This window comes from Lissotriton helveticus, chromosome 4_2, assembly GCF_964261635.1.
Source record: "Lissotriton helveticus chromosome 4_2, aLisHel1.1, whole genome shotgun sequence".
NCBI lineage: Eukaryota > Metazoa > Chordata > Amphibia > Caudata > Salamandridae > Lissotriton > Lissotriton helveticus.
In genome coordinates this window covers 111523952-111551605 of record NC_136064.1, presented here as the reverse complement: position 1 = coordinate 111551605, position 27654 = coordinate 111523952, and the positions used below count along the sequence as shown (strand labels likewise).

At 47.4% G+C, this 27654-nt stretch overlaps 1 protein-coding gene across 2 annotated transcripts in view; it reads left to right on the top strand.

Moving 5' to 3' along the window:
• Positions 1-27654, top strand: part of CCDC127 (coiled-coil domain containing 127) — a 110125-nt gene that overhangs the window by 43244 nt on the left and 39227 nt on the right. For both annotated transcript variants that reach the window (XM_078640240.1, XM_078640241.1), the window contains exon 2: positions 8480-8611. In XM_078640240.1, coding sequence (XP_078496366.1) covers positions 8480-8611 — 132 coding nt within the window. The remainder of the gene's footprint in view (positions 1-8479; positions 8612-27654) is intronic.

Genomic DNA, 27654 nt, shown 5'->3' with positions numbered 1-27654 from the left:
GCTAGCAGCACTGTACTAAAAGGTACCATAATGAAGGGAGCAGATGTTGAAGCCAGGACTCAGAACATCCAGCTATGGCAGTCGATGCGATCCAGGTCCAACAAGACGAATAGAGGAACTGGAAAAGCTAGGACCCTGGACGGCCAGCAACAGAGGCAGACATTATTCAGGCCCAGGGCCCAAACCGTGAAGAAACTTGGAGACAGAAGAGGCATGGACCAGCAGCTGGCTGATGACCTCATCCGAGACCTGTGGGTAGAGACGATGGAGGCTTCTCCTGTCCCAGTGGCTGTAACGTACTGGGCGCCCTGGACAAGATTTAGGATAGGGGAGCTTTGTGAAAAGCATGGAGCATCCGCTGTAATATAAAACTTCCCACCACCTTAAACACGTTAGCACAACCTTTTGGTAATAAGCAGTTTGTCTAAGGCACGGATGCCCTTCATGGTAAGGCTGCAGGAAGTGCGCGCTGCCGGGCAGGACATTAACAGAAGTAGAAGTACACGAAAGTAACCAATATGGCCTATTGTGAAAAAATGCATGTAACAGGGGCAGTCTCCAGGGCGTGACCGAAGGTGCAAAAAAGGAGGGACAAATGTAAACTATAAACTTATGAAAACAAAGGATTTTTGAAAAGCACATGAAGGAGCCAATTAAAAGCGATGGGCGTGCTGACTGCCAATCACACAATACAGGATGGCATGCCTTGCAGAACAGTCATTGATTCTATGCTAAATGAGTCATGGGATTTTCTTGCAAAACAAGAATTTGCCAAGTAGAAAACATGGAATTTTATCTTAACACAAAGGCGAGATTGCCCCTAAAATGGGTAGTCTTCCTCAAACCTAAAGCAGTCTACCATGGAGATTTTGATGAGTATCTAAGTTAGTACCTAGGGATCCTTCGCTGAATTTTTTTTTTTCGAAGCACATTAAATCTTCCACAAATTTCCTGAAGTAATTGTGAAGTTGTTCCCACAGTGCTTGAAATGTTTCCTGAAAAACATACCAAATCCAGTCTTAATCCCATTTATACGCAGAAATGTGGCTTGGTGCAACTGTGCTGTAGAAGAACGTTAAATAAATAAAATAAATCGGGTGCTGATTCTATGCTTAATAAGACCTGGGATTACCTTGCAAAAATAACATGTAACGCTTCTATTAGCAAACATGGAATTTTAGCTTTAAACAAAGACGAGAGAGCCCCCTAAAAAGGATAGTCTTCCTCAGTCTGTGCCATGGTGATTTTTAACAATACCTACGTTGGTCTCTGTGGCTCCTCCACTGAAAAAGTGTTTTTCGTAGCACACAAAATCTTTCACAAATTTCCTGAAATAGTGGTTTTCCCACAGTGCTTGAAATTTTCCTCAAACACACAAAATCCATTCATAATCCCACATAATCCGTCCATAGAACATTTAGTCGAACTCTACTATAGTTGAAAAAGTATATTTCTTAACATTCTGCAGTGTTTCCCCTTCGTACACCGGCTTATATCACTGTGTTGAGAGGCATTTATTAAAAGTGATAGTTTGTAAACATGAACCTTGAAAAGGACCCACCAGCCTTTGTCTTTTTACTTGAGAAATGGACCATTCCTCATAACCCTAGCATGTGTTTAACCAAAATGGTCTTGCTCTACCTACTTTTTTCATCCCCCACGAAAAAAAATCTCAGTGTGGAATGAAGGAGCTTCAGTCAACCAGCTATGCTGCTGCCTTTGGAACTTAGCACCTGGGCTCTATTCCTGACTCCAGGACGTGGCTGCAAATTCTGGGTGAATCAACGTTGCGGTGCCTATAATTATAAATACGTATGGAAAGTAATGCAGTTTGAAACATATGAAATTGAATGTCATTCCGGAATTTGTAAGTCTCAAGTTGATATTCTCGTTTGTGCCTTATGAATGAGTGTGCTGGCCAATCGTTGAGGCCTCTGTTACCCTAAACAAGGCTGCCTTTGACGCTTCAGATGGCCTCCAGGTTAGCTCAGTCTGCAGGCCAAGAGTGCCGGTTTCTTCTGCCTTTGCAGGTGATTGCTGTGTATGTTGTACTGTGGTTCTGCCAGCAGGGAATTCATCAGGGCGAACCATTATGGAGAATGGGATAGGACCATTTAGCGTAGGAATTGTTTTAAGTTTGTGCTCGGGAGAGTTTTATTGTTAGGTTGCTCTTGTATGGCACCGAGCTGGATGTATTTGTGAAATGGCTGGAATTCTAGAACCCCTCGTAGAAGAATGGAGAATTGTGGGATGAAAATGTATGGATGAAGTGTTAATAATAATGCAGTCTGTTGACAGACTCTGCCTAAATGTTCATGCAGAATTTTTGGTTGATTGTGGAAAATGTGTGTATTTTTTGCTTCCTCAGTCCTTGTGATGTGATATATTTTTTCTATTCACGATCATTGTTGGGTAACGTATAGTGTGGCCACAGCATTTTAGTATGTCACGATGCAGTAGTGGTCCAGAAACCACGTGCCCCTTCTGCCACACTTTGACTGTGTCTGACTTTGGCTCTGTACTTCTCTCTGTTCCCTTTCGTCTGGGTTCAGTAACTATAAAAAGAGAGGAAAGGTGGAGTGGCAAGAGTGCTGCTGAGGAGCACATTATTCTGTAGTCGAGCGAAGACAAATGCCCGCTGTTACAGAACGAGAGGCACAATTTTCTAATTTATTTACAGATGTAACATAAAAGATCAGTAATTAATAAATACATTGAAATTGCCCAAAATTACTTTTAGTATTGTGGAGCGGCCCTGAAGGGATGGTAGTTGCCAGACCCTCCCAAATTTTTTTAAAAATTGATAAATATTTGCGATTGAGGGGGAAGCAACAGGCAGTGGCCGGGGGTAGCGAAAGCAACAGAGGCGCACAAAAGCACGTTATGCAGAGCAAAGTAGCACAGCTCATTCTGCTGCCACATGGGCCAGACGACCGGGAGAAGTGGGAGGAGTGACGAGGAAGATACAGACCGGTGGGTATTTGGGGTGGAAGCAGCATAACATGAGAAAGGGCAAGGAAACAAATGCACTCAGACGAAGTTCTTAATGAAAAAGAAAAAAGTAGTTTCTTAAATGCATCTTTGGTGACCTAAACACATGTTTGACAAACCCAATAGGACCCCTCCAAGAACTATCATCCCTGTCCTAAACGCACTGAACCCACATCAGATCATCTACAGATCCACACACATCGCTGGATACATCCTAGATGTCATTTTTAGGTCTCGGCTAGAAACGCGCGAAGCGCGTTCTCGCCAGAGAATTATAGTCGGCGTCTCAGCAGTCTCAGAACGACGAAGTGAGACAAGACCTGGCTGCGCGCAGCGTTTCCCCATAGGATAACGTTGTGCGCGCGGCCAGGTCTTGTCTCCACAGCATGGCATGGCAGACCGGATCGCGACGCGCGCCTCTCGGGAATGCAGGGGGAATCTTGCTTTTTTTTTTTTCGTCCCATCTCTGAGCGTGGAATGCGGCCGGATTCAAATTACAAACCGAGCATTTCTCATATGGAAAAGTCCTGCTGGCTTGTGTTTTCCTTTCCTTTTTAACACTTAGTCACTAATCAGAGTTATAATTTACTTTACTTATTAACTCGACCATAAATGTTCTTGTTGTCTTCGGTTTAGCTCATCTCCTCTCCTCGAGTTCAGCTTTCGAGCCTGGTCTGCCGAACCATATGTGAGCCTTAGGACACTGCTTGTTTGTTTTGTATGTGTGCAGCCGTTTGTCTATAATGCGCGCCCGCTTTTATGTTTCTTCTTTATTTTTACTCTGTTTAAACAAAGCAAAACTGTTTAATGTGCGAAGTAATTTTGTGATGCGTGCGGTCACTTTAGAGTGTTGTCGCGATGGCGCTTCTTCTCACAGTGAGCCGCGGTTGCATATAAATTGTGTAAATTCGTCACCCCTGCGTTTTTTAACGGACACTCATACTAGTGTGTCAGCGCCGTGAACCACAAAATGCTCTTGTTTTCGCTGAGTTAGAGCGAGACACGTGTTCCCCATCTCTGATAATGCGCCTCTAGTAGTTGAACGTGCGTGTAAACACCGAGTGAATAAACTGACATTGTTCCCCAGGAAGTCTCGGTGACAATCAAGCGTTAAAGGCATCTGAGTTTTCTACTTCAGACATTTGCCCAGTGCTAAAGAGGGTAAACAAACAAAGCAGAAAGACGAGGAAGAGGACGGTGGAAAACCCTTAACAGAGGGAGAACGCAGAAACTTGCACGAGTGATGTAAAGGGACATTGAGTCTCTAGTAGTGGATTTAGATAGGTAGTTAGATAATTTTTATTGCACAATTAAAATCATTGCAAACTTGCTCGTTTGAAATTGGTATGAAGTGCATTTTTGCCAGAATTATAAGAGATATATAACAGTTTGTCATCCTAGTATGCTGGGGATAAAAACGTTTAAACACCGCTTTATCAACTTCAAAACATGGGTATAACAAGCATTTGCAATGCAATAGGTCTCGGGTTAATTAAGTTTGAGCTATTGGCATTGCTAAATAATGCAACACCAATAGTTTTTGTTGCAGTTGGTGTTGCAATATTTAGCAATGCCAATAGCTCAAACTTAATTAACCCGAGACCTATTGCATTGCAAATGCTTGTTGAAAATGCAGAACTAGTTACTTTTCAAAGGATTACTTTAGTCACCACCATTTGGTAGCTTTCCAACACAAAACACTACAAATCACACCTTAGGCCACCTCACATGCAACCACATATCAACCATGAAACATACTCCATTTTTAATACTTAGAAACACAACTGTCATCTAAGGCAGATGTAGACACCATAAACTCAGTTCAGAAACTCATCAGTGGCTCCAGAAACTTTTAATATCATAATATGACTAAAAACAACAAAATAAGACCAAAGAAAGCAAGCACCTTGGATAAATGCAGGACTAAAAAAGATAAAATCCTGAAACCGGTCCCAGGATGTTTGTTTCCAGTCCAGGGAGGACCTGCTGGGCAGTTCGGGCTGGACTGTTCCCATGAGGCACAGGGTCAAGACTGATTCCAAACTGGGGTTGCGAAGTGAGCTAAAGAATGATGATGGATTTAACCCAGATCTGTAAGTCTGGGTGAGTGTCTGTCTGAAAAGTTTCAGCACTCCGTCCATCATTTACTTGTGTTTGCTAAAAAAGATAAAACGGCAAATTGCAAAGCTGCAACACATCTGGCTCAAAACAAAAACAATCAAGACAAACTTCACCTACACAAACGCAAAAGAATTTGCAAGACAACAATCAAAGAATGTAAAAAAGGCACTATTCAAACCGAATTCAAAATGCTAAATGTGCAAATAAAGACATTTATGAAATTCTCACTGAATTTCGTAACCCTAAATGTTCGTATCCAATTTTCAAGAATTTACTGATAAACTATCAAACCATTATACAACTAAAGCTGAGCTGTTGGACTCCTATTAAAAACCAAGGGACACCACCCATTTACATCAATCTTCCCCAAGGGAAGGCTAACCCAGTCACTACATTCCTTCAAACAACCATCAGAAATGGAATTTATGGATCTTCTCAACGCAAGCAGGCCAGTCGGCGTCCCTTCTGACCCTTGTCCACCACAAACCTTCAAGAAGATACTTTTAACTACCTCCGCTGCCACATCAGTCCGAACAATCATCAATAATATTGTTAACTGGAGGATTCTTTCCATAAGAAATAAAAAGGCATACATGTGTCAATTATTAACGAAAACTAACCTGGATCCACATGACCCAAACGAGTACAGACCCATTGCAGGTGGACCTTTCCTGGGCAAACTGATGGATGAGCAGCGTTCACCCAGATGGCACAATTCTTTAACGACAACTCCATACTTGATTTTAATCAAAGTGAGGTGGAATTATGTGAAAGTATGGATGACACACTGGAATAAAAGCAGGATTGTGCCGTGTAATGAGATTCCAATTGAAAGATAAAATGATGATTATGAAGGTGTTAGCAACAAGCGTGTGAATGTGAGGGCAAAAAGATTTTGCAAGTTCAAGGAGTATGTATAGAATTGTACAGGACGCACCTTTGTTTTAAAATGTATTCAAGTGTATATTCTATGTTTAGACAGGCAATTTCTGAGAAAGAGTGGAGAAAAATGTACAACGGAGCTTCAGGAGTAGGAGATCTGTGTCAGCTAGTCCATACATTGTTCGAGTAGTTCAGTTTATAACATGTATTGTAGGTGGAGGATCTGCTATAAGGGATGTTCAGTATGTGGCATTTCCTATTAGTATGTTTTAAGGGTGTTCAGATTGTAACCGCCGGTTAGATGGTAAGCTCAGGTCAGAGAGGTCACTCTGGGGTGTTATCGAATAACCTTCCCAGCTACATACCTGTTTCCAGTCTCTTATTTGACAGAAGTGAAACTCAGCATAGAGCCGGCATTGAAAACGTTCACTTGCTGCCATGAGTGGAGAGTTGGGTTCTCTGCATGGAAGATAAAGGAGACTGGAAGTGGAGCCCTTGGGATGAGCGGAATCTTGTCTCATTAAATCTGAGCCGGGAGCCTCTGTTTCTACCTCGTGTCGAATCACTCGCTAAACCGACATGACCGGGAAATACCCAAGACGGACCTTGAGCCCAAATAAGTGGAAGGCTCTGAATCCAACCTTGAGAGCAGAACTCAGATATATGCACTTCAGGAGACTCTTAGAACTGAGATGTTGGGACTGACACTTGATTAAACCACAGACTCCGTCTGCTAGGTCATATCCAGAAGTTTGAAAAACTGCACAGTCTCCCGAGGAATCCAACATTCATGTCAATAACTTTGGCCCTAAATAAATTAGATGTTACGAGACATTTCCTTGGGGTCCAGGGCAGTGAGTATTTATCATACCGCACCTGTCTGGCCTCTGTTTTTGCCACTGCTGTCTCAGAGCTGCTAATACTGTTTCAATCCAATTGGTTAATCTGGTGTGTGCCTGTAGGCCACTGAAGTCTTCAGCGATAGCAAAGGTGAGTAGTCGAGACTCACTCTAGGGAAACTCCGATACAGTATGGAACAGTAAATAATTCTCTGTAACTTCAGCGTCCAGTTAGTTCTGTTACCACTCAAGGCTTTTTAATAGGTGGATAAAAAGAACAGTCAAAGTTGTTTTTTACATAGAAAACCTAAAGGTACCAGCAACGTCTGACCAAAGTTGTTTATACAGTGTCATGAGGTATGTTTTTAAGTAACATCCGGCCAACGTTACATCACCTAGTGGTGGTTGTGAGCTTTTAGCTCTAAATGTTCCTTCCACTGTAGGGTTCCTAAACCCTCTGTCAGTAGGGAGAGGTATTGTTTGCAAAAAAGCAACCTTGCTGGGATATGTTTCTCTCATTGCACTCATCTTCTGTGGTTCAGATGCAAACTTGGCAGCTTGATGGGTTTGAAACACAGTGGTTGAGTTACTGCTTTTAAGAAATAAGTAAAGATTCTCTTGCAGTAAAGCCCACCACCGAAAGGTCAGGGCTTGTCCCGAGTCCTTTGAAGGGTGGCTTTAGAGAATCCACCCGGTCAGGAGATCCTTCCACTGAGGACCTTCACGGACTGAGCTACGTTCCGTTGTTACAGTATCAGGTAAAGTGGAAAGAGTCGGCAGTGGGTCAGCATGGTGTGAGCTCCCTAACATTGGAGGCTCAAGGCCTGGTTGACATTGTCCAGTGCTGTGACTTCTACTGCGGCTTGCACTGGAGTCCAGAGAAGGGAGCGGGAGGTGTAATGCACCATTCTCTGTCGTGTAGAGTCTAAAGTGATCCTGACATAATCTGCATTTGTAAAGAACTTGTTCAGCCCTTTGGTATTTTGACGACCAATAACCGATGTTTGTTACCAAACTCATTGATACTCCTTTTATTGAGCTTGGATTGATGCACAGCTGAGTGGACTCTCTGGAATTCGAATCTAAGTCGAACGCAGACACTACGCGCAGTTGCATTAGTTCACTGAGCCACCAGCCAAGGCTAGATCTGAGTCTCGTATGGTTCCGCAGTGCGTCCACAGTGACATGTATAGGAATGCTGATGTTCGTCTAATATTACATTTGATGGTAAACAACCTTTACAACGCAACTTTTACCACGCAGTGCCTTTACGACGCAACTTTTACAACGCAAACCATTACAATGCATTGCGCTGGGGGGCGCTCTAGGATAGGGAATGTGTTTAATGTACTATCCAACACCTTCCCTACTATCCACGGGGACTGGAGTTGGAATAGTAAATTAAACAATTCACTATCCAGCGCCTAAAAGCACTATGCGTTGTAATGGTATGCGTTGTAAAAACCGCCTTGTAAAAGCATGCGATGTAAAAGCATGCGTTGTAATGTCATACATCCCATTTGATATCTGGGGTGCTATTGCTCCAGAAAATTATGGAAATTTGTGGCACGAAGCGATATTAAGCTAACTTTTTTTGTTAGTCAGCGGTTGTGTATTTTCAATTTCCTTCTACCTGTTTCTTCCAGGGCGGATCTTCATGAATAATTTAAATGACCCTCCTCATTGGAACATCGACCCCAACGCCAGGGGTGACCGAGGTGATGCCAACAAGTGGAATTATGCTCTCCTGGTGCCAATGCTGGGCCTGGCCGCATTCCGTAAGTGACTGTACTTTGAAAGTATTATATGAGGGATCTTGTGTGATGGCGCCTGACCCTTCCAGAGCGGCTATTTGTAACTTGACCAGATGACCAAGTACAAAATAACACAATCAAAATTATGATTGGAGCTGGGGGAGGTTGTGTATGTGTGGGTGGAGGTTACTGTGACCACTATCTGCGAGTTGTGGTGTTTGTTTATTTATCACTGACAGAGCCCCGAGAGGGTAGCATGCCTGATAGAAAGTGATAAGCGAAACATTAACGGGTTTAGAACAACATGTGTGAACTAATTTTCGATGAGGGTGTGCGGCAAATTGCTCTTGGGGTGCCCCGTGTCATACAGAATAGAAGTGGACATGATATTGGAGAAACTTTCCGGGTCTGGGGCCAGCACAGGAAACAAGCTTGTTTCTGTCCTTTGATGGTACTTGGCAGAGGAGTGGTTTCCTCCCGACAAGTCTGCTTCCTCCTGTAATCAAGAGTTTATGGTCAGACAGAGAGGCAGTTCTACCCTGGTATTGAGGGTGATGGCTGAGCTTGAAATCCTTCCTGCTGCTGGTATAGAGGGACACAAAGAAGTGGTATAATTTGCCAACCACAAAGTGGACCACTGAAATGAGATGCCCGATGCCAAAGCTATCCTGGAGCGGCGGATCTATGAAACAAAGTGCTCCACTTTCAAGAAATTTGGCAAACACCAGTCCATATGATGTAGGCTTTAATGTCTAGGGCCAAGGTCTGTCTTTACCAGGAGGGTCTCTACGTGCCATGTTCTTCATTTAGAGCAGAATCGGCTTTTATTGACCAAATAAACATTGTCAGAATTAGTTGGCGGTTCTGTTGTCCACACTTCACAGTCAAATAGCTTCAAATTCATGCCTATGGTATGGATTCTACAAAATCAGATTCATCTACATAAATACATTAGAAAGTTTCTATCAGCAGTGTCATTCAGCATTCAGGAAATAGAAAGCACAACACCCTAGGGCGGGTGGAGTGGCTCCACTTGTCTTCATCACTGGAGCTGTGAAGCCGAACAGCCTGGGATGTAGTGACCCGACACTGCTGCTTCATCCGTTTTCCTATTTATTATTTGTTAAAAGGGAACCAAGCTTGCAAAAATGAAGAAACTTCTGGTGCTCAGCGTCTCGCAAGCATGTGGTTGGTCTCTGGAGCCTAACCATGATACCAGAGCTTTTGGGAACAAGTTGTTCCATGGGTTCACTGACATCCTCTGTCCAGTAAGGAGCTCTTTTCGGTTCCCTCTCAGCTGACAGTGCTCCAGATCACTGTTTTTAGTGAGTCCAGGTCACCGAGTGCTCAGTCCACTCCACAGGATTTGGTTATTGAACGCGGTCACATTGGACTGCCTTTGTTTACCGACTGCGGTCAGAGGGCCAAGAAGTTGTACTCTGGAACAAGAAAGACTCTTGTTTACAATAATCTAGGTCTCCTTGCAACCAATGCAGTTTGCACTCATGCTCAATAGTTGGAATTGCTCAGAATTATCTAAGAATTGCTAAGAATGATCTTAAACCTTGCAATAAGACTTGCATATGGCAGGTCTGATGCGTTTGCAGCAGACACTGGAGATTGGTCTGCACATGGTTGATGCTATTGCAAGATCCGTCTGCTTCTGATAGTTTTGTGAAGCTGTGTGTAAAGCTGTCCACCTTTCCGGTGATCTCCAGGCAAAACTGTTGATCATGTACAATGGAGAGGCATCTGTCCAGAGCCCAAGCTGAACACCCCTCAGTTGGGCATGCTGCAGTGTCTTTCTGGTCTTTCTACAGTATTTTCCTGCAGTGTGTTGTGTATGTGTTGATATTTTAAGATTGTAAACCGAGCTCTGGAGCTTCGAATAGGTGGCTTGGCTCCCAGTAAGAAACAGTTTTTGGCGGCAGTTGAAGGGAAGACTTATGAATGAGGGGTAGTGCTCCTTGAAAAGGTGTTTCATCAGCTTTTTCTGAATTGTAGGAGAATTGGCGCGGAGCTGATTTCGATAGGGATGCTGTTCGAGTTCCTAGAAGCAAGAACAGAGTGACCCAATGTGGATGCCCGTTGGCTACCCAACAGTTTAACGATGTCCCCTTGTACTACCATCAAAAGAGTAATTGTGTGTGTCTGCTTATTGTCCGGTTTCCCCGAACGATCATCACACAAGGGTTGTTTGTTGGATCTTAGGACAGTCCCAACGCATATGAATGGATGTACATAGCCCTCACGATCTCGCTTCCGCCCTTCGTATTTTCCATATTCGTGATGGATTATAAGGGACTTAGTGTAGTATTATTAATTGTATGAGTTTAAAGCCTGCCCTTTTACGGCTACACTTTCTTCTAGTCTTCCTTTAAAGTACCCTTAAATCTTCATAACATTTATCTGTCAACCTGTCTAAAGTTCCAATGAGGTTATTAACCAGCCTTCTGTGTATTAACGAGGTGGCGTCTTGTAGTATGAAAGCGCCAGAGCTCTAAATTGTAAGGTGAGTTTTGCTGTATATTCACAGTATGGCTGCATCGTCTTTAGGTATGTTCTTCCTGAATATATTTGTAATATTTTAACTGATAATTTGAACTCACTTTGGAGTTCCCAAAGGGTTTGGTGCTTGCCGGGTCCACGTATCCCTTAGTTCGAAGATATGCCAACAGGCACCATTTCTTCAAACTCTATAGGTCTCACAAAATGAGTCCCACACTGGGATGTCCATTGTGAGTTTGTCATTTGAGCCCATCTTTCCATCAACTTTTTGCCATATATGAATGGCTTCATGCATTTTTCCTGGGACGCCCATCCTCATGTAGCGTCCCAGTGTATCCACTCCGCCCCAGGACATGTCTGTTGCACTCAGCACCAGTTCAGTTTGGACACAGAACGGAAATTATAAAAAATTTCTCTTTGGGCACCTCGGTAATATTCATGTAAACAAGGAAGAGCGATACTTACTCTATGTTGGACTTGGCCCTTATGGCAGGTTCACCCCTAGACTTTTTGCTTATAATGGTGACCCGGTGATGGTGATTTTTTGGGTTCTGCGCACTTTCACTGTGTCCCAGTGGAAAGTGCGTGCGCACTTTGAGTGCATGTGATGAGCTAGGCCTGCCATCCCGTAGGAATGCATGGGGAATGTCTGTGTCCCTGGTAGTTCCTGATGCGTGGGGAGTGCGGGCTCGAGTTTGGTATGTGCAAACTCGTGAGAGTGAATGCTGCGAGATGATGTATGCGGCATGTATGTGTCTAGTGGGGAAGTGACATTCCTAGACATGGCTGTACGTGTGCTGTGAGGGTGCTGGCGTGTGATTGGCTGGAGCTGGCTGGCATGCCAGGCTCCAGGAAGTCTGGATGGGTCTGCCCGGTGGTGAGTGGGAGATTAGCATGCTGATGGCTGGGGAGGAGTGTACCTGTGTCCTGAATGAGGCTGGGTTTTCCCCTGACAATGCTGGCTCCGCCCCCCTGTGGTGCGTCTAACGACCCTAGCCCTGCCAGTGAATAGAGAGGGTGGTTGTGCCCATCAGCAGTGCTCACAGACCAGCTGCGACTGGTTCTGCCCCCACCCTGCACCTACAGACGAAGGATTTACTGTATAAAAATGGGGCTGTGTCCCCACAGAGGTTGTTCTCTTCCAGGATCCTGCCTGAGGGGGCTGCTGCTGCTGCTGCTGCTGGGCCAGAGGACCGCCACTTGGACTGTCTCCCTGCCTGGAGACCCAGTGAGCTGGCTCTGGGCCCAGCCTTGCCCCTGCCTTGCTGAAGTACTTTCTCTGGACTTGTGCTGTCCTCTAGCGCTGGTAAGTGCTGGTATTGCCTCCTAGCGCTTGGAAGCGCTTGCAGATTCCTCCTAGCGCCTGGGAGCGCTTTTATTCTGCTCTAGCGCTTTAGAGCGCTTTTTTTGTGGCTTGTGGCGCTTGGGGAGCGCTTTATTTGTAAAAGCCGGTGCCCACACGGCATTTGACACGTTTTGCCGATTTTCGGCGCATTGCCCCTCTTTGGCTGCGTTAGTTATTTATCTACGAGTGCCCGCCTCGTTTATTATCTGCATCGAAGAGCCGGTGCCCACCTGGCATTGCCCCCGAGTGATTGTTAAGAGGGACTTCACCGCCGCAGCCCAGGAGACCCGGCCGGGCCGCCGCTCTGCGTACGGCGACCCGGAAGTCCCGCCTCCACACCCCCAGGGCCGCGCTGCCATTGGCGGCCCGAAGCGGAAGTCAGGCGGAGTGCAGCGTGACGGGGCCAGGCAGGAGACGAAGGAAGCAGCCGGCCGTGTCCTCTAGGCTCCCCGTGTGAAGAGGAGCCCCGCGCTGCTGCAGAGGTGAGCCTACCAAGGAGACTGGACGTGTGCCCCGGGCGGAGCACGAAAGAGAGGAGTTCCCCGCCCGACGGGAGCAGAGCCAGAAGAACCGAGGAGCCTCTGCCTGAGAGCCCGGTGAGTGTGCACGGGCAAGCGAAGGCTCAGGGGGCATTTGTTTAGAGCCGGAGAGGCTCTACCTTGTCGGGGCACATTGTCGGTGCCCGTGCCCCCCCCCCTCCGGTGTTCAGAGCCTGCGAGGCTCAGGGGCATTTTCTGTTTGCGAGCCACGAGGCTCTTAGGGGCATTGCTTGATGTTCTGAGCCCTGAGAGGCTCCACGTGGCCCATTTCGTGTGTGAGCCTGAAAGGCTCGAGGGGGCATTTATTTGGCTTGAGTCCTGGAGGGACTCCAACGAGGGGCGCATCCTTATTCTTGAGCCCTGAGAGGCTCCCCCAAGGCCCCCAGTGTCGACAGCCCTGAGAGGCTCCCCCAAGGCGCCCCAGTGTCGACAGCCCTGAGAGGCTCACAGCGCCATATTTATTTAAGAGCCAGAGAGGCTCTTGAGTGCCATTCTTGCAGGAGCCCAGAGAGGCTCAGGGACCATTTGTTTATTCAGAGCCTGCGAGGCTCCCACGTTGGCCCATCCTTAGTTGCACCAGTTGCCCAGCACTTTGTGGGCAACTGTTCCGTGTAGGCCCCTGACTTTGGACACAGGGCGTCCTAGCCCTAGAGAGGCCAGTTGGCCTAGGGACAGTCACAGGTGGTGACTTAAGTGAGTTTGGCGCAATTGTTCATTTTCTGCACCTCTGAATGTATTGTTGATGCATCATGTGTTTTCCTTCCTTACACCTCTGAATGTATGTTATGCATTGCATCATGTGTTATGTTCTTACACCCCTACAGGTATTGTGATACTTAGGTGGTGGTTTTTCTCCTAGTGCAGGTGGTGCTAGTTAGGTCCTGGTTACCAGTGATTACTGGTTGTGTGCTATTTTGTGCTACAGTGATTTTACATTCTACATTCTATGTGCTATGTTCTAAAAGTGCTGATTTCTGACAGTGGTCCAGGTGGCCCTGTCTTGTACATATCCCCTGTAAATTCTGCCCGTGCCTGTTGGCACATTGTAAAGTGTGTGTTTTTATCTAATGTGTTTTGGTGTAATACAAAGGCTATTTTTATATAACCTTGTGTGGAGTTTCCTTTGTGGTGGGTCCTGGGCGTTGTTGCTGGGGTGCGTGCGCAAATACTTAACTCACATCGCCTCCAAGTTTAGCCTTGCTGCTCGCGCCACGTTACCTAGAGGGTGAGCAGGGGTTATCTTGGCGTGTAACTCCCTTGCCCTGACTTGGGAGTGGTGGTCTCTGACTGACTTTGGCGCAAGCCCTGGCCAGCCGGGGGTCCCATTTCTAACATTGGCGGCAAGCGGTGAGGAAGAGGATTTGTGTTTGCGTTGTACCACAGTGGCAACTGGCCACACTACAAAACTCTGCATTTTAGATGACCACATTGTAGGGGATTGGTTTTTTTTTAAGTTCATTATTTTCTTCTCCTGAAGGTATCATTGTGCAATTGTGTCCAGTATATTTGTCCCCCGCCCAGAGTCGGTACCTGTGTCACGTGTGGTCAGGTTGAGGAATCAGGGGTGATAGAAACTGCCTTACCAGTCCGAGGGGAGGGTTGTGTGTGGATGAATGGTGTGTGGCACTAGACAAGTGAGTGTGAGTTCTCTGGGGTAGAGAGCTTGCTGATACCTTTGTGAATTGTGTACTCCTGTTAAGCTCAGACCCCTAGGTTCCCTGTGTAATCTTTTCTCTAGAACGTCTGCCAGAATGGAGCCTGCTTTTGATTTCTGTGATCTGTTTAGATACAGTATGGGAGAGTTGGTAAGGTTTTGTGAAGAGAGAGACATAGGGGTGGATGAGTCAGACACTCAGTCCGAACTTAGGAGCAGCCTGATCCTATGGCAAAAGGGTCAGTGGGATCTTGAGCGCAGTGAGGAAAGGGCCCGGGCTTCACACCAGGAGGGTGGTGGGTCTGTGGGGAGCCCTGAAGATTCAGAAGAGGAGGAAGAAGATGACAGCACCTGGACGCCAGTAGAGAGTAGAGACCCCATAGATAGGGAGTCCCTTGCTGGGTCCAGCGTAGGAGGCAGCGCCTCATCCCTTTACCTGTCCCCAGAGGAGCTGGAAGATAGGAGGAGAGAAAGGGAGCACCAGCTGGCTTTAGAGAGGCTCAGGTTGGAGCATGCCCAGGCTATGGCACAGTTGGGCGTTAGAAAGCAACAGCTAGAGACCGAGAGGGTCTTAGCGCAGGAAAGGATAGAGGAGGCTGAGAGGGCCTCCACCAGAGGCAAAGTAGCTCTGGAGGGTAGACTATCCCCTGCGCGCAGTTTTAATTTTCTGGACTCCCCAGGGCGGGTTGGGTCCAGTGGTGGCAGCTATTTAGATTTCAGTGTAGGAAATCCCAGTCCCAGTTCCCCCAGTCTGGTACCTGTTTCCCAGTAAGAGGAGTATAGGTTGAAATTCAGGGGCAGTAGGAAACTGTCTCACCAGTCGTGGGAGGAGTTTGTGGATGAATGTTATGGAACACTGTCTGATTGGATATGGGTTCACACGGACTCTATTATGACATACTGTTTGGTATGATTCTCAAAGAGCACCTGCTCAGTGGTTGTTCGCCAGAGTTGCGCCAACACCTGTTGCAAGTTGGATTTACTGATCCAGGGTTACTGGCAAGGGAAGCCGACCGCTTGGAGATTGCTAGAGGTTCTCTAGAGTCATTGGTGAGTGACTCCAACAGTAGTGGTTCAGGTATCTTCCAGGCCAGCGTGGTGGAAGAGGCTCAGTGTAGCCCAGCTAGGTCCCAGGATAGCGAGGAGGGTGTAGGGGCTCACTGCCTGGCTCAGTGGAGCAGGAGTGAGTGGGAGACCGAGGTTCCCCAGACGCCCGAAGCCCTGCCTCAGGACTTGGATTGTTTCTGTAAGGAACACCAGGTTGGGGACCTAGGCTGTCCTGTTAGTCCTTTTGAGGAAGATCTCCCAGTGAGTAGAGGACCTGGAGCGTCTGTAACCAGAGCTCCTGTGGTTCTAGAGGTTGGCAGTACCGCTCCGGTAGGGAGGGTACAGGAGTCCAGCGTGAGGAGTGATTGGGGGATGAGTTTCCCAGTCGATGCACCAGTGGACCAGGGACTAGCCAGTTGGGCTAGATCTTCTTGGGGGGGACCCGGGTGGCGCCACTTCTGGTCTGGGGGATCGTCACGCACTGTCAGGTGGACAGGGGACGGGAGATCTGCGCCAGACAGACAGTCACACAACAGATGTGTCATTTGATAGCCTCAGGGGGATTGTGTGTGAATCCCCAGAAGTCCTGGAGTGCCAGGCAATTGTTCCACCGAAGGTTTTAGACCAGAGGTTGGAAGGCCAGGTTCAGGGTCAGCCTGACCTGAAGGGTAGGACGACTGTAACCAGTGTCCTGACCGGTTCTTCTTCCAGAGGAACTTCTCCAGTTGGGAGAGGGCAGACCTCTGGAAGGGGGTGCAGAGGGTGGTAGAGCCCACCTCTGACCACGGTGCAACCTGAGGGGTTAAACCCTGGGTTGGAATGGCATTCTAGGTGTACCCCTCGCCGGAGGAGGAGGAACCCTAGGAGAAGAGGTAAGGGGAGGAGAGCCTTCCCTGAGACTCCTGGTCCGCCTGAGGTTGTAGACCCTAGGCTGGAGAACCAGTGGCAGTCTAGTCCTGTCTTGCAGACAGGAAGAGTGGAAAATGGCTACTATGTGCCAGGGGTTACTACCCCCCGCTATGCGAATAGGCAAGGACCAGTGGCACCTGGGTGGCCCAGGGCCTGGTCCTGGCCGCGGACAACTCGGGAGTACCAGTGGGGTAGCCCAGTTGGTCCAGACAGTGTGGTGAGAAGGAATCCCATGGGTTCACCGTGGCATAGAACAGGAGGGTGTCCCTGCCGTTGCGGGCCCGCGTTCGTGTTCTATCGCCCCAAGCGGGGAAGTCCATCACGGTGGTGATTGTTCTCCCCTGCGTTTTGGCTGGAAGGGGGTTGTGTTGGACTTGGCCCTTATGGCAGGTTCACCCCTAGACTTTTTGCTTGTAATGGTGACCCGGTGATGGTGATTTTTTGGGTTCTGCGCACTTTCACTGTGTCCCAGTGGAAAGTGCGTGCGCACTTTGAGTGCATGTGATGAGCTAGGCCTGCCCTCCCATAGGAATGCATGGGGAATGTCTGTGTCCCTGGTAGTTCCTGATGCGTGGGGAGTGCGGGCTCGAGTTTAGTATGTGCGAACTCGTGAGAGTGAATGCTGCGAGATGATGTAAGCGGCATGTATGTGTCTAGTGGGGAAGTGACATTCATAGACATGGCTGTACGTGCGCTGTGAGGGTGCTGGCGTGTGATTGGCTGGAGCTGGCTGGCATGCCAGGCTCCAGGAAGTCTGGATGGGTCTGCCCGGTGGTGAGTGGGAGATTAGCATGCTGATGGCTGGGGAGGAGTGTACCTGTGTCCTGAATGAGGCTGGGTTTTCCCCTGACAATGCTGGCTCCGCCCCCCTGTGGTGCGTCTAACGACCCTAGCCCTGCCAGTGAATAGAGAGGGTGGTTGAGCCCATCAGCAGTGCTCACAGACCAGCTGCGACTGGTTCTGCCCCCACCCTGCACCTACAGACAAAGGATGTACTGTATAAAAATGGGGCTGTGTCCCCACAGAGGTTGTTCTCTTCCAGGATCCTGCCTGAGGGGGCTGCTGCTGGGCCAGAGGACCGCCACTTGGACTGTGTCCCTGCCTGGAGACCCAGTGAGCTGGCTCTGGGCCCAGCCTTGCCCCCCTGCCTTGCTGAAGTACTTTCTCTGGACTTGTGCTGTCCTCTAGTGCTGGTAAGTGCTGGTATTGCCTCCTAGCGCTTGGAAGCGCTTGCAGATTGCTCCTAGCGCCTGGGAGCGCTTGCTCTAGCGCTTTAGAGCACTATTTTTGTGGCTTGTGGCGCTTGGGGAGCACTTTATTTGTAAAAGCCGGTGCCCACCCGGCATTTGACACGTTTTACCGATTTTAGGCGCATTGCCCCTCTTTGGCTGCGTTAGTTATTTATCTACGAGTGCCCGCCTCGTTTATTATCTGCATCGAAGAGCCGGTGCCCACCCGGCATTGCCCCCGAGGGATTGTTAAGAGGGACTTCACCGCCGCAGCCCAGGAGACCCGGCCGGGCCGCCGCACTGCCTACGGCGACCCGGAAGTCCCGCCTCCACACCCCTAGGGCCGCGCTGCCATTGGCGGCCCCGAAGCGGAAGTCAGGCGGAGTGCAGCGTGACGGGGCCAGGCAGGAGACGAAGGAAGCAGCCGGCCGTGTCCTCGAGGCTCCCCGTGTGAAGAGGAGCCCCGCGCTGCTGCAGAGGTGAGCCTGCCAAGGAGACTGGACGTGTGCCCCGGGCGGAGCACGAAAGAGAAGAGTTCCCTGCCCGACGGGAGCAGAGCCAGAAGAACCGAGGAGCCTCCGCCTGAGAGCCCGGTGAGTGTGCACGGGCAAGCGAAGGCTCAGGGGGCATTTGTTTAGAGCCGGAGAGGCTCTACCTTGTCGGGGCACATTGTCGGTGCCCGTGCCCCCCCCCCCTCCGGTGTTCAGAGCCTGCGAGGCTCAGGGGCATTTTCTGTTTGTGAGCCACGAGGCTCTTCGGGGCATTGCTTGATGTTCTGAGCCCTGAGAGGCTCCACATGGCCCATTTCGTGTGTGAGCCTGAAAGGCTCGAGGGGGCATTTATTTGTCTTGAGTCCAGGAGGGACTCCAACGAGGGGCGCATCCTTATTCTTAAGCCCTGAGAGGCTCCCCCAAGGCGCCCCAGTGTCGACAGCCCTGAGAGGCTCACAGCGCCATATTTATTTAAGAGCCAGAGAGGCTCTTGAGTGCCATTCTTGCAGGAGCCCAGAGAGGCTCAGGGGCCATTTGTTTATTCAGAGCCTGCGAGGCTCCCACGTTGGCCCATCCTTAGTTGCACCAGTTGTCCAGCACTTTGTGGGCAACTGCTCCGTTTAGGCCCCTGACTTTGGACACAGGGCATCCTAGCCCTAGAGAGGCCAGTTGGTCTAGGGACAGTCACAGGTGGTGACTTAAGTGAGTTTGGCGCAATTGTTCATTTTCTGCACCTCTGAATGTATTGTTGATGCGTCATGTGTTTTCCTTCCTTACACCTCTGAATGTATGTTATGCATTGCATCATTTGTTATGTTCGTACACCCCTACAGGTATTGTGATACTTAGGTGGTGGTTTTTCTCCTAGTGCATGTGGTGCTAGTGAGGTCCTGGTTACCAGTGATTACTGGTTGTGTGCTATTTTGTGCTACAGTGATTTTACATTCTACATTCTATGTGCTATGTTCTAAAAGTGCTGATTCCTGACAGTGGTCCAGGTGGCCCTGTCTTGTACATATCCCCTGTAAATTCTGCCCGTGCCTGTTGGCACATTGTTAAGTATGTGTTTTTATCTAATGTGTTTTGGTGTAATACAAAGGCTATTTTTATATAACCTTGTGTGGAGTTTCCTTTGTGGTGGGTACTGGGCGTTGTTGCTGGGGTGCGTGCGCAAATACTTAACTCACATCGCCTCCAAGTTTAGCCTTGCTGCTCGCGCCACGTTACCTAGAGGGTGAGCAGGGGTTATCTTGGCGTGTAACTCCCTTGCCCTGACTTGGGAGTGGTGGTCTCCGACTGACTTTGGCGCAAGCCCTGGCCAGCCGGGGGTCTCATTTCTAACACTCTACATAGCCCTGCACATTGTGCTGTTTTTGGGGGACCCCTATGCCTGAGTAAGGCTCTAATTAGACTATCCCCCTTAGTGAAATAAGCCTCTGAATCTCAAAGGCGGTATCTGCAGTATATGTAAAAACCTTGGTAAAGCAAGCACCCTGGAAAGTGCCGCCCTTCACAACAGTGATATTGGAAGCTTCCGACTGCGTTCTACGGCTGTTTAAAAATTGGCCAAACTTCAAGTTTTCTTTGAAAAAATAAATAGTTCTACATACCACAGATATTTCGCCTATGGTTCGAGCACCAGTGCAAACAGGAGATAGAGAGGGCAATCCAACCTTGTCCTTAATCTAAAAGAGAATTCTTCGAGGTTGCCCCTTTAGCCCTAACTCTTGCTTTGGGTTCTGTGTATAATAGTGATATCGAAGATGCAAAACTTGGGCGAAATCCTATTTTCCTGAGGATCACACGGAGGAGAAGCCATTCCAGCCAGTTGAAGGCTTTTTTTTACATCACATTTTGTTGAATTTCACCCTAGTACGAACCAGGAAGTACGATCGCATGAGCGAATTACTGACATACATAGGCACATAACAGAGACCATGTGAACCACGCATTGAATCTGGCATATTCCCCTTCACCACACGTATCCCTGAGTCAGATGCTTTTAAGTTGACTCCAGCTGCCGGCTCCTGGATGTGTAAGCTCTCTGTAGGCACCTAGAGAGCCTACTCTGATGGTCATGTGGAGCAGGGTGGCATGAATCCTGATTGAGCCAAGTGGATTAATTTATCAATAACCTCCCACTGATCCGCTCATATGGTCTGACCACTCTATGGTCTCTTTTGACCTTCTAAACTCAAGGAAACGGGTAGTAAAGAAAGCCCCGAGCACCAGGACCTTTAGACACTGGCATAAATTATCCCCTAACAAATATGGAGAAATGCTCACTTGGAATGAGCAGAAATCTGGCCTAGACACAGAGGATAGCCACTATGAGATTTTTCATAACCTCACAAAAATTTCCTTGGATGCTTTAATTCTGGAAAAAACGTCTAACACTGTTTCTAGTCTCATTCAGACCGTATGGTATACAACTGAGCTTAGGACGGCGAAGAGAAATTGTAAAAAACTTGAACGCAAATGGCGGCGCACCAAGGATTCCTTAAGCAAAGAACGTTATAAAGTGGCTTTGCTCAAATACCATAAAAATGTAAAATCTGCTCGCAAACACCAATTCACTGCGCAGTTAGAACAATCAGGCTACTCCTCTAAAATGCTTTTTCATATTCTTAACACTTTTGTCAATCCTAAAGCCCTTGATACAGAAGAGGAACTTACTCAATCTCTCTGTGATAAAATCTCAGATTACTTCTCTCAAAAAATAGAGGATATATATAACAACATAACCTCCTCTGCCAATCAAAAGGATGATGTTGGTACTATCCAATTTCCTGAGTTGTCTGGACAAGGTACTCTTAAAGAATTTCCACTGCTGATAGCCTAGGATACGGAACTTTTATTAAGATCTGCAAAATCTGGCTCACCAACTGACCTAATTCCTGCTAAATTTGCTAAAAAGCTAGCAGTGGAATTGGCAGAGCCTCTTTGTTCCATCCTTAATCACTCCATTAAAGAAGGTAAACTTCCCAATGATTGGAAAGTTGCTCAAATTATGCTCTATCGGAAAAACACTAAATTGGCTTCGGACATCATAACCAACTATCGTCCTATCTCTTTGTTACCTCTATATAGTAAATTGTTGGAGAAACATGTTAACACCCATCTTTCGGCCTATCTGGAGTTTACCAACTGTTTGGACTATTCTCAGTCTGGTTTTCGGCCCAGACATAGTACCGAACTGGCTCTGGGGAAGATAACTGATGATATAAGAATGCTGGCGGATGCAGGTCAGGCAGTAATTTTGGTACTGCTTGACCTATCTGCCGCATTCGATACTATATCTCATCAAATCCTAGTGGACAGACTTCGCTCCATAGGGGGTCCAGAACTCTGCTTTGAGCTGGATCCTAGACTTTCTAACAGACACAAATAGTGAATCTGGGCCCATTTCAATCAAAGATCAGTCATGTCACAAAAGGGGTGCCGCAGGGCTCTTGCCTTAGCCCGCCTCTATTTAATGTATATGTCGCCCCTTTAGCTGCTCTGCTTAGGAAAATTGGGTTTCTCCCAATTCCCTATGCGGATGACACGCAACTGATCTGTACATACAACAAATACACCCCCAATGTTCAGAATGTGTTTTTGGAAGGCATGAAAACAATAACCTCCTGGATGAAGAGTAATTTCTTGCAATTAAACGCAGGAAAAACAGAAATCGTGCTTTTTAAGGATGCTATTACTAGATGGTCTCCTTGTTGGTGGCCTGAAGAATTCGGTGTAGCCCCTATACCAAAGACAGTGGTTAAAAATCTTGGGGTGCTAGTAAATCGAGATCTTGACTTGGAGGGTCATTTTGCAACTGTCAAGAGATCTTGTTTCTATGCGCTGAGTTTACTTTGGAAGATTTTTCATTTTCTTCCTATGGATATGCGGAAAACATTAATCAATGCACTAGTTCTCAGTCGCTTGGATTATAGCAACGTTTTGTTAATCTCCGCTAAGGATTCTGATCTACAAAGTCTGCAGGTAGTGCAGAACACTGCTGCACGCCTGGTGACCAGTGCTCCCTATCATGCCCCTTCTCTTCCCTTACTACATAGCCTACGTTGGCTTCCTATTCGGAAGATAATACACTTCAAAATGTGTTGCTTGGTGTTTAACCCCATGCGCGCTGCAAGTTTTCCCGCTGTGCGCTGACTTTTTTAAAAAGCCGCGGTTCATGACGAGCTCAGCTCGTCATGAGCGTACGACAGGCGTAACTCATGACGAGCTGAGCTCGTCATGAGAGTGGAAGGGGTTAACGGTCTTAATCATATGGGCCCTATATAATTAGCTGAAAAACTAGTTAAATATATTCCAACGCGTACACTTCGCTCTGAGGGGAAAAGTTTGCTTGTTGTTCCCCGAATTAAGCAAACCAGATTAGGAGGAAAATCCTTTTCTCACATAGCTCCTAAACTATGGAATCAATTGCCTTTGGAACTTCGTCAAGAGGCTAATTATTTGTCATTTAGGCAAAAGCTCAAGACTCAGCTTTTCTAACACATCTTGTTTCCACTGTGTTGTTTTGCTAGTTGTCCTTAGCACGGAGATACCCCATCTGGGGTGAGTCAGGCGCTCTATACATGTCATAAATAAAAATAAATAAATAAATATGGAGTGTGCCAGGACTAAAACACCTGAACCGTGGACGCCAGCCTTTAGGATTGACCTGATGTCTGCAGCTCAAAGCACTCACAGGCAGTCTGAAAAATATTAAGTTTCACATCATGGAATTCGTTTGTTTCATATCCCAGCTGGTATTATAATGATGGCACTACAATAGCACCTGAGGTTGCTGAAAAATAAAGACATCAAAACGTCTTGCTTCAAATCTGAAATGCAACGCGGACCTTCAGTGTATGGGTTTTGGCCCCAAGTTCTGCGCATGGATCCAATTGTTATTTACTAAACCCCTGGCACAAGTAGTAGCGAACGGCCGAATATCCGATTAATTCCCACTATGGAGAGGTACTAGGCAGGGCTGCCCTCTGTTACCGCTCCTATTTGCATTGATATTAGAACCGCTGGCGGCGTGGATAAGGCAAGACCTGGTTATCCGAGGATTGCGATGGACCATGGGATGGGTAGACCGTATTTCGCTTTATGCGGACGACGTGCTGCTATATTTGGCATCCTCGGAGCGATCCATTATTAGCCTGTTTGACATCTGCGCCTCATACGGAAAAGTCTCAGGATGCACTATAAACCGGACAAAATCACTCTTATACGTATTACATGGCCCCCCGCCACACCTCCCGCTGGGCTGTGACCTCCAAATAGCGACCAGAGGGTTTAGATATCTGTCTGTATATTACGCCTCAGCCCACACACTTTATGGAAGAAAACCTCATGGTGCCACTCAGGAGATTCCGGCAAGATGTGAAACACTAGAGATCGTTACCATTGACCTTGCTCGGGAGGGCCGCCCTTTTTAAAATGATGTTTTCACAAAGACCAGGGAACCCGAAAGGTATGCCATAGGGACCTTGGGCAGTATCAATTTACAACAAGCATTTACAATGCAATAGGTCTCGCAGCATTAAAGTTTGAGCTATTGGCATTGTATATTACAATGTGTTACATTAATTTGTTATCAAACTCTGAATTGTTGTATAAAGATGATTTGCAAACTGTCAAATGTTGCTGAATAGTAAGCAACGTTGTGAATAATATTGTTTGCTAGTCATCCTTGGGTACCAGAGTACTTCACTTGAGGCAGCTCAGTACTCTGCACTCACTACTCTGCACTCACTACTCTGCACTCACTACTCTGCACTCACTACTCTGCACTCACTACTCTGCACTCACTACTCTGCACTCACTACTCTGCACTCACTACTCTGCACTCACTACTCTGCACTCACTACTCTGCACTCACTACTCTGCACTCACTACTCTGCACTCACTACTTTGCACCCACTACTCTGCACTCACTACTCACTACTCTGCACTCACTACTCTGCACTCACTACTCACTACTCACTACTCTGCACTCACTACTCTGCACTCACTACTCTGCACTCACTACTCTGCACTCACTACTCTGCACTCACTACTCTGCACTCACTACTCTGCACTCACTACTCTGCACTCACTACTCTGCACTCACTACTCTGCACTCACTACTCTGCACTCACTACTCTGCACTCACTACTCTGCACTCACTACTCTGCACTCACTACTCTGCACTCACTACTCTGCACTCACTACTCTGCACTCACTACTCTGCACTCACTACTCTGCACTCACTACTCTGCACCCACTACTCTGCACTCACTACTCACTACTCTGCACTCACTACTCTGCACTCACTACTCACTACTCACTACTCTGCACTCACTACTCTGCACTCACTACTCTGCACTCACTACTCTGCACTCACTACTCTGCACTCACTACTCTGCACTCACTACTCACTACTCACTACTCTGCACTCACTACTCTGCACTCACTACTCTGCACTCACTACTCTGCACTCACTACTCTGCACTCACTACTCTGCACTCACTATTCACTACTCTGCACTCACTATTCACTACTCTGCACTCACTACTCACTACTCTGCACTCACTGAGGAAAATTGAATTTTGCCTTGTCATGTGTGCCTACGTGTTCCACATCCTATGTTATATGTGCATGATCGATATGCATATGTCCCCCTATGATCGATTAAAGACGCAATTATAGTTGTGTCCAACTTTAGTATGCTAGTATCCAGTTCTCGTGAAAGCAACGAGTATTAGGCCTATGTTGCCAACGTTTTACATTATGCACGTTAATTCATCGAATTGTCCCCGTTTCTAGGCCTCAAAGGGCCTGAGCACCAGATTCAAGCTCCAGTCTCCTGAAACCACTCCGAGGAGCGATGCAGCCCCCACCTGCATCCCTGACCCTTCGCTTACTTCCTGCCGCGCAGCGCAGTGCCCGGCCTGGCTCTGCCTGCCTGTCTGCCAAGAATATGTTATGCCTCTAGTTATCAGTTCAGCTCTCAGTCTTCACATTCCTAAGCTAACGAACCGCATAAACATCTCCAGTTATAGTCTAGTCTTTCTGTCTCCATGCAAGAGAATTACTGAATTAATATCCATAGAAGATTCATAGCACACGCAATACACGAAGAATATATGCATGCACCAGTCTTAGTGTCCAGTAGCCTTTGCTCTGATAACTTTTAGATTCTATCAACATGTACTCCAAACACCAGATACCAGATATGCTATAGGTACATGTCGTCCTGACATCGCAGACTTTAGTCTCCTCTTCTAGTGCAGAAGTCAGAGCCCACAGTTCTCCCAGTCACACGTCATAGCCCGTTTGCGCGCACCACTAGGTTAAAGGTTCCAGCTGCCCAGGTAGCCCCCTCCATGTATCCACCCACTTTCATGACACTTCTGTGACGTTCTCATCACATGTCTATGTGCACGCCTTCTTTTCACGCCCATGTGTTCTTATCTTACGTTTGTCACTTGTTACGCCTACTGTATGTAATGCAATTATAATGTTTTACTATATGTACCATGTACTGTTAATGAGACGTTGCAGCTGCCAGTCCATGCCATTCTATTTCAGGCTGTTCCGATCCTGTCCCTTCCCTTGTGCCTGATTAAAGCCTGTTAGACTCAGATTCCACGGATCTTGCCTCTTATTTATTGAGCTATCTGTTTTCATTAATGTATTCAAAAATAGTAACGGTAATTAATTATTTATTTACCACATAATGGCGCCCGAATAGGGACGAGCCCCTTCCCCACGCGCCGGCGATGTAACGCAGGCCCCCTGACCCTTCTACAGCCGTGACGGAACTCTACCGTGCACGTGCAGATATTTCTGCTTCATCAAGTCTCCCTCAGGCCCACGGAGGAGACGGAGACTGCGGTCCGGCATCCAGACGAGGCGGTGAGGAATGCGGTTCGTCCCGACCAGAGCCCAAGCCGAGAGAGCAAGGTCCGAGGTATCCGGAGGCCCACCTGTAACCGGAGTCCGAGGTCCGAAGCGCATGCGTAGTAACCAGACGTCGTAGCAGTCCAGTCCAGTCCAAGGCCTTCAAGTTCTGCTTCCCGGTGAGTACCGTTGCTGGGGGAGTATCTAGACAGGTTCATTAGTTTGTCCCTGGTCCGATGGGTTTGGGTACACAGATCCAGTCCGACGTGTCCACCTAGGTGGATACGGTATGACGTGTCTCTTTACGAGACCGGTATGTTCTGTACTGTTTTAGCAGTGCATCCAGTAATTCTAGTAAGTCCGTTCTCGAGAAATTCAAGTATTATGTTTTCAGTGTATCAGGTAGTATTCTGTTTGAACTGTTATTAATGTATTTCTATGTCGTGGTATGAGTGATTTGTTTGCCATTTCATTACTGTGATTATTGTGTATTGTGTTTAGTTCAAGTAAGATCCGATTATGCCTCTGTTTTCGAAATTACGTCAGATCAAAACCAGAAAAGGGTTACTCGAAGAATCAGTTCCTGTCCCTCCTAGGGACAGTCCTGGACATTTTATGTATCACAAGCATGGCTTAGATGCCATATTATATCTAGACTTATGGGTGGATTACACAAAGGATCTTGAAGAGAAATATAGATGGCCTGTAACAGGTACATGGGATGCCGAGTGCATCATGCGAGTAGAAGAAGCATTATGGAAAAAGAAAGCCAGACAGTCCCAGAAAGATGCCATCGAGTTATGGCGCAAAGAATCTCATAAAAGAACCGAAAAAGAATTCAGAAAAGCAGAGTTAAGTAGGGAATCCTCAGAAAAAGCCCAAGAAAGGGAATTACTAGAAGAAGGTGAACGAGTTAGAGCAGAACAGTCGGACAGACAGAGAAATGCCCTTATTAAAGGGATGTATCCTCTTCTTGCCGAGGGCTTGCCAAAGGCAACCCCGGAAGCACCCTGTAATTTACCGCCACCATTGGTCCCGATTAAGTTACGTCATAAACCGACTGCAGCTGAAATTTTTCTTTCGTCCTACTTGGACGATACAGTCCCAGCATATGCAAATCCTATTCCGCCTGCTCACCCTCAGCACCCTGTTAATGTAATTCCTGTTCCTCCAGCCACTGGTCCCGGGGACCATGTTAATGTGCCAGTACCCCCGGACCAGCCCACATTAGGTGTGCCCGTTTTGCCAGTCACTCTACCAGCACGTACAGTATTAACTGACGATTCCAGTTCAGGAGGTGCGGGGGGAGGTGCTCCTATCACCCCGCCTCAAGTAGGACGACTGACGCCGCGAGAAGCAGCGTTACAGCGCACGCCAAAAGTGGCTACATACGCAGACCTCAAGCGACTTCTTACTGACTGCATATATGATCCAGTTCCAGGCGAAGGTCACATGATATTATAT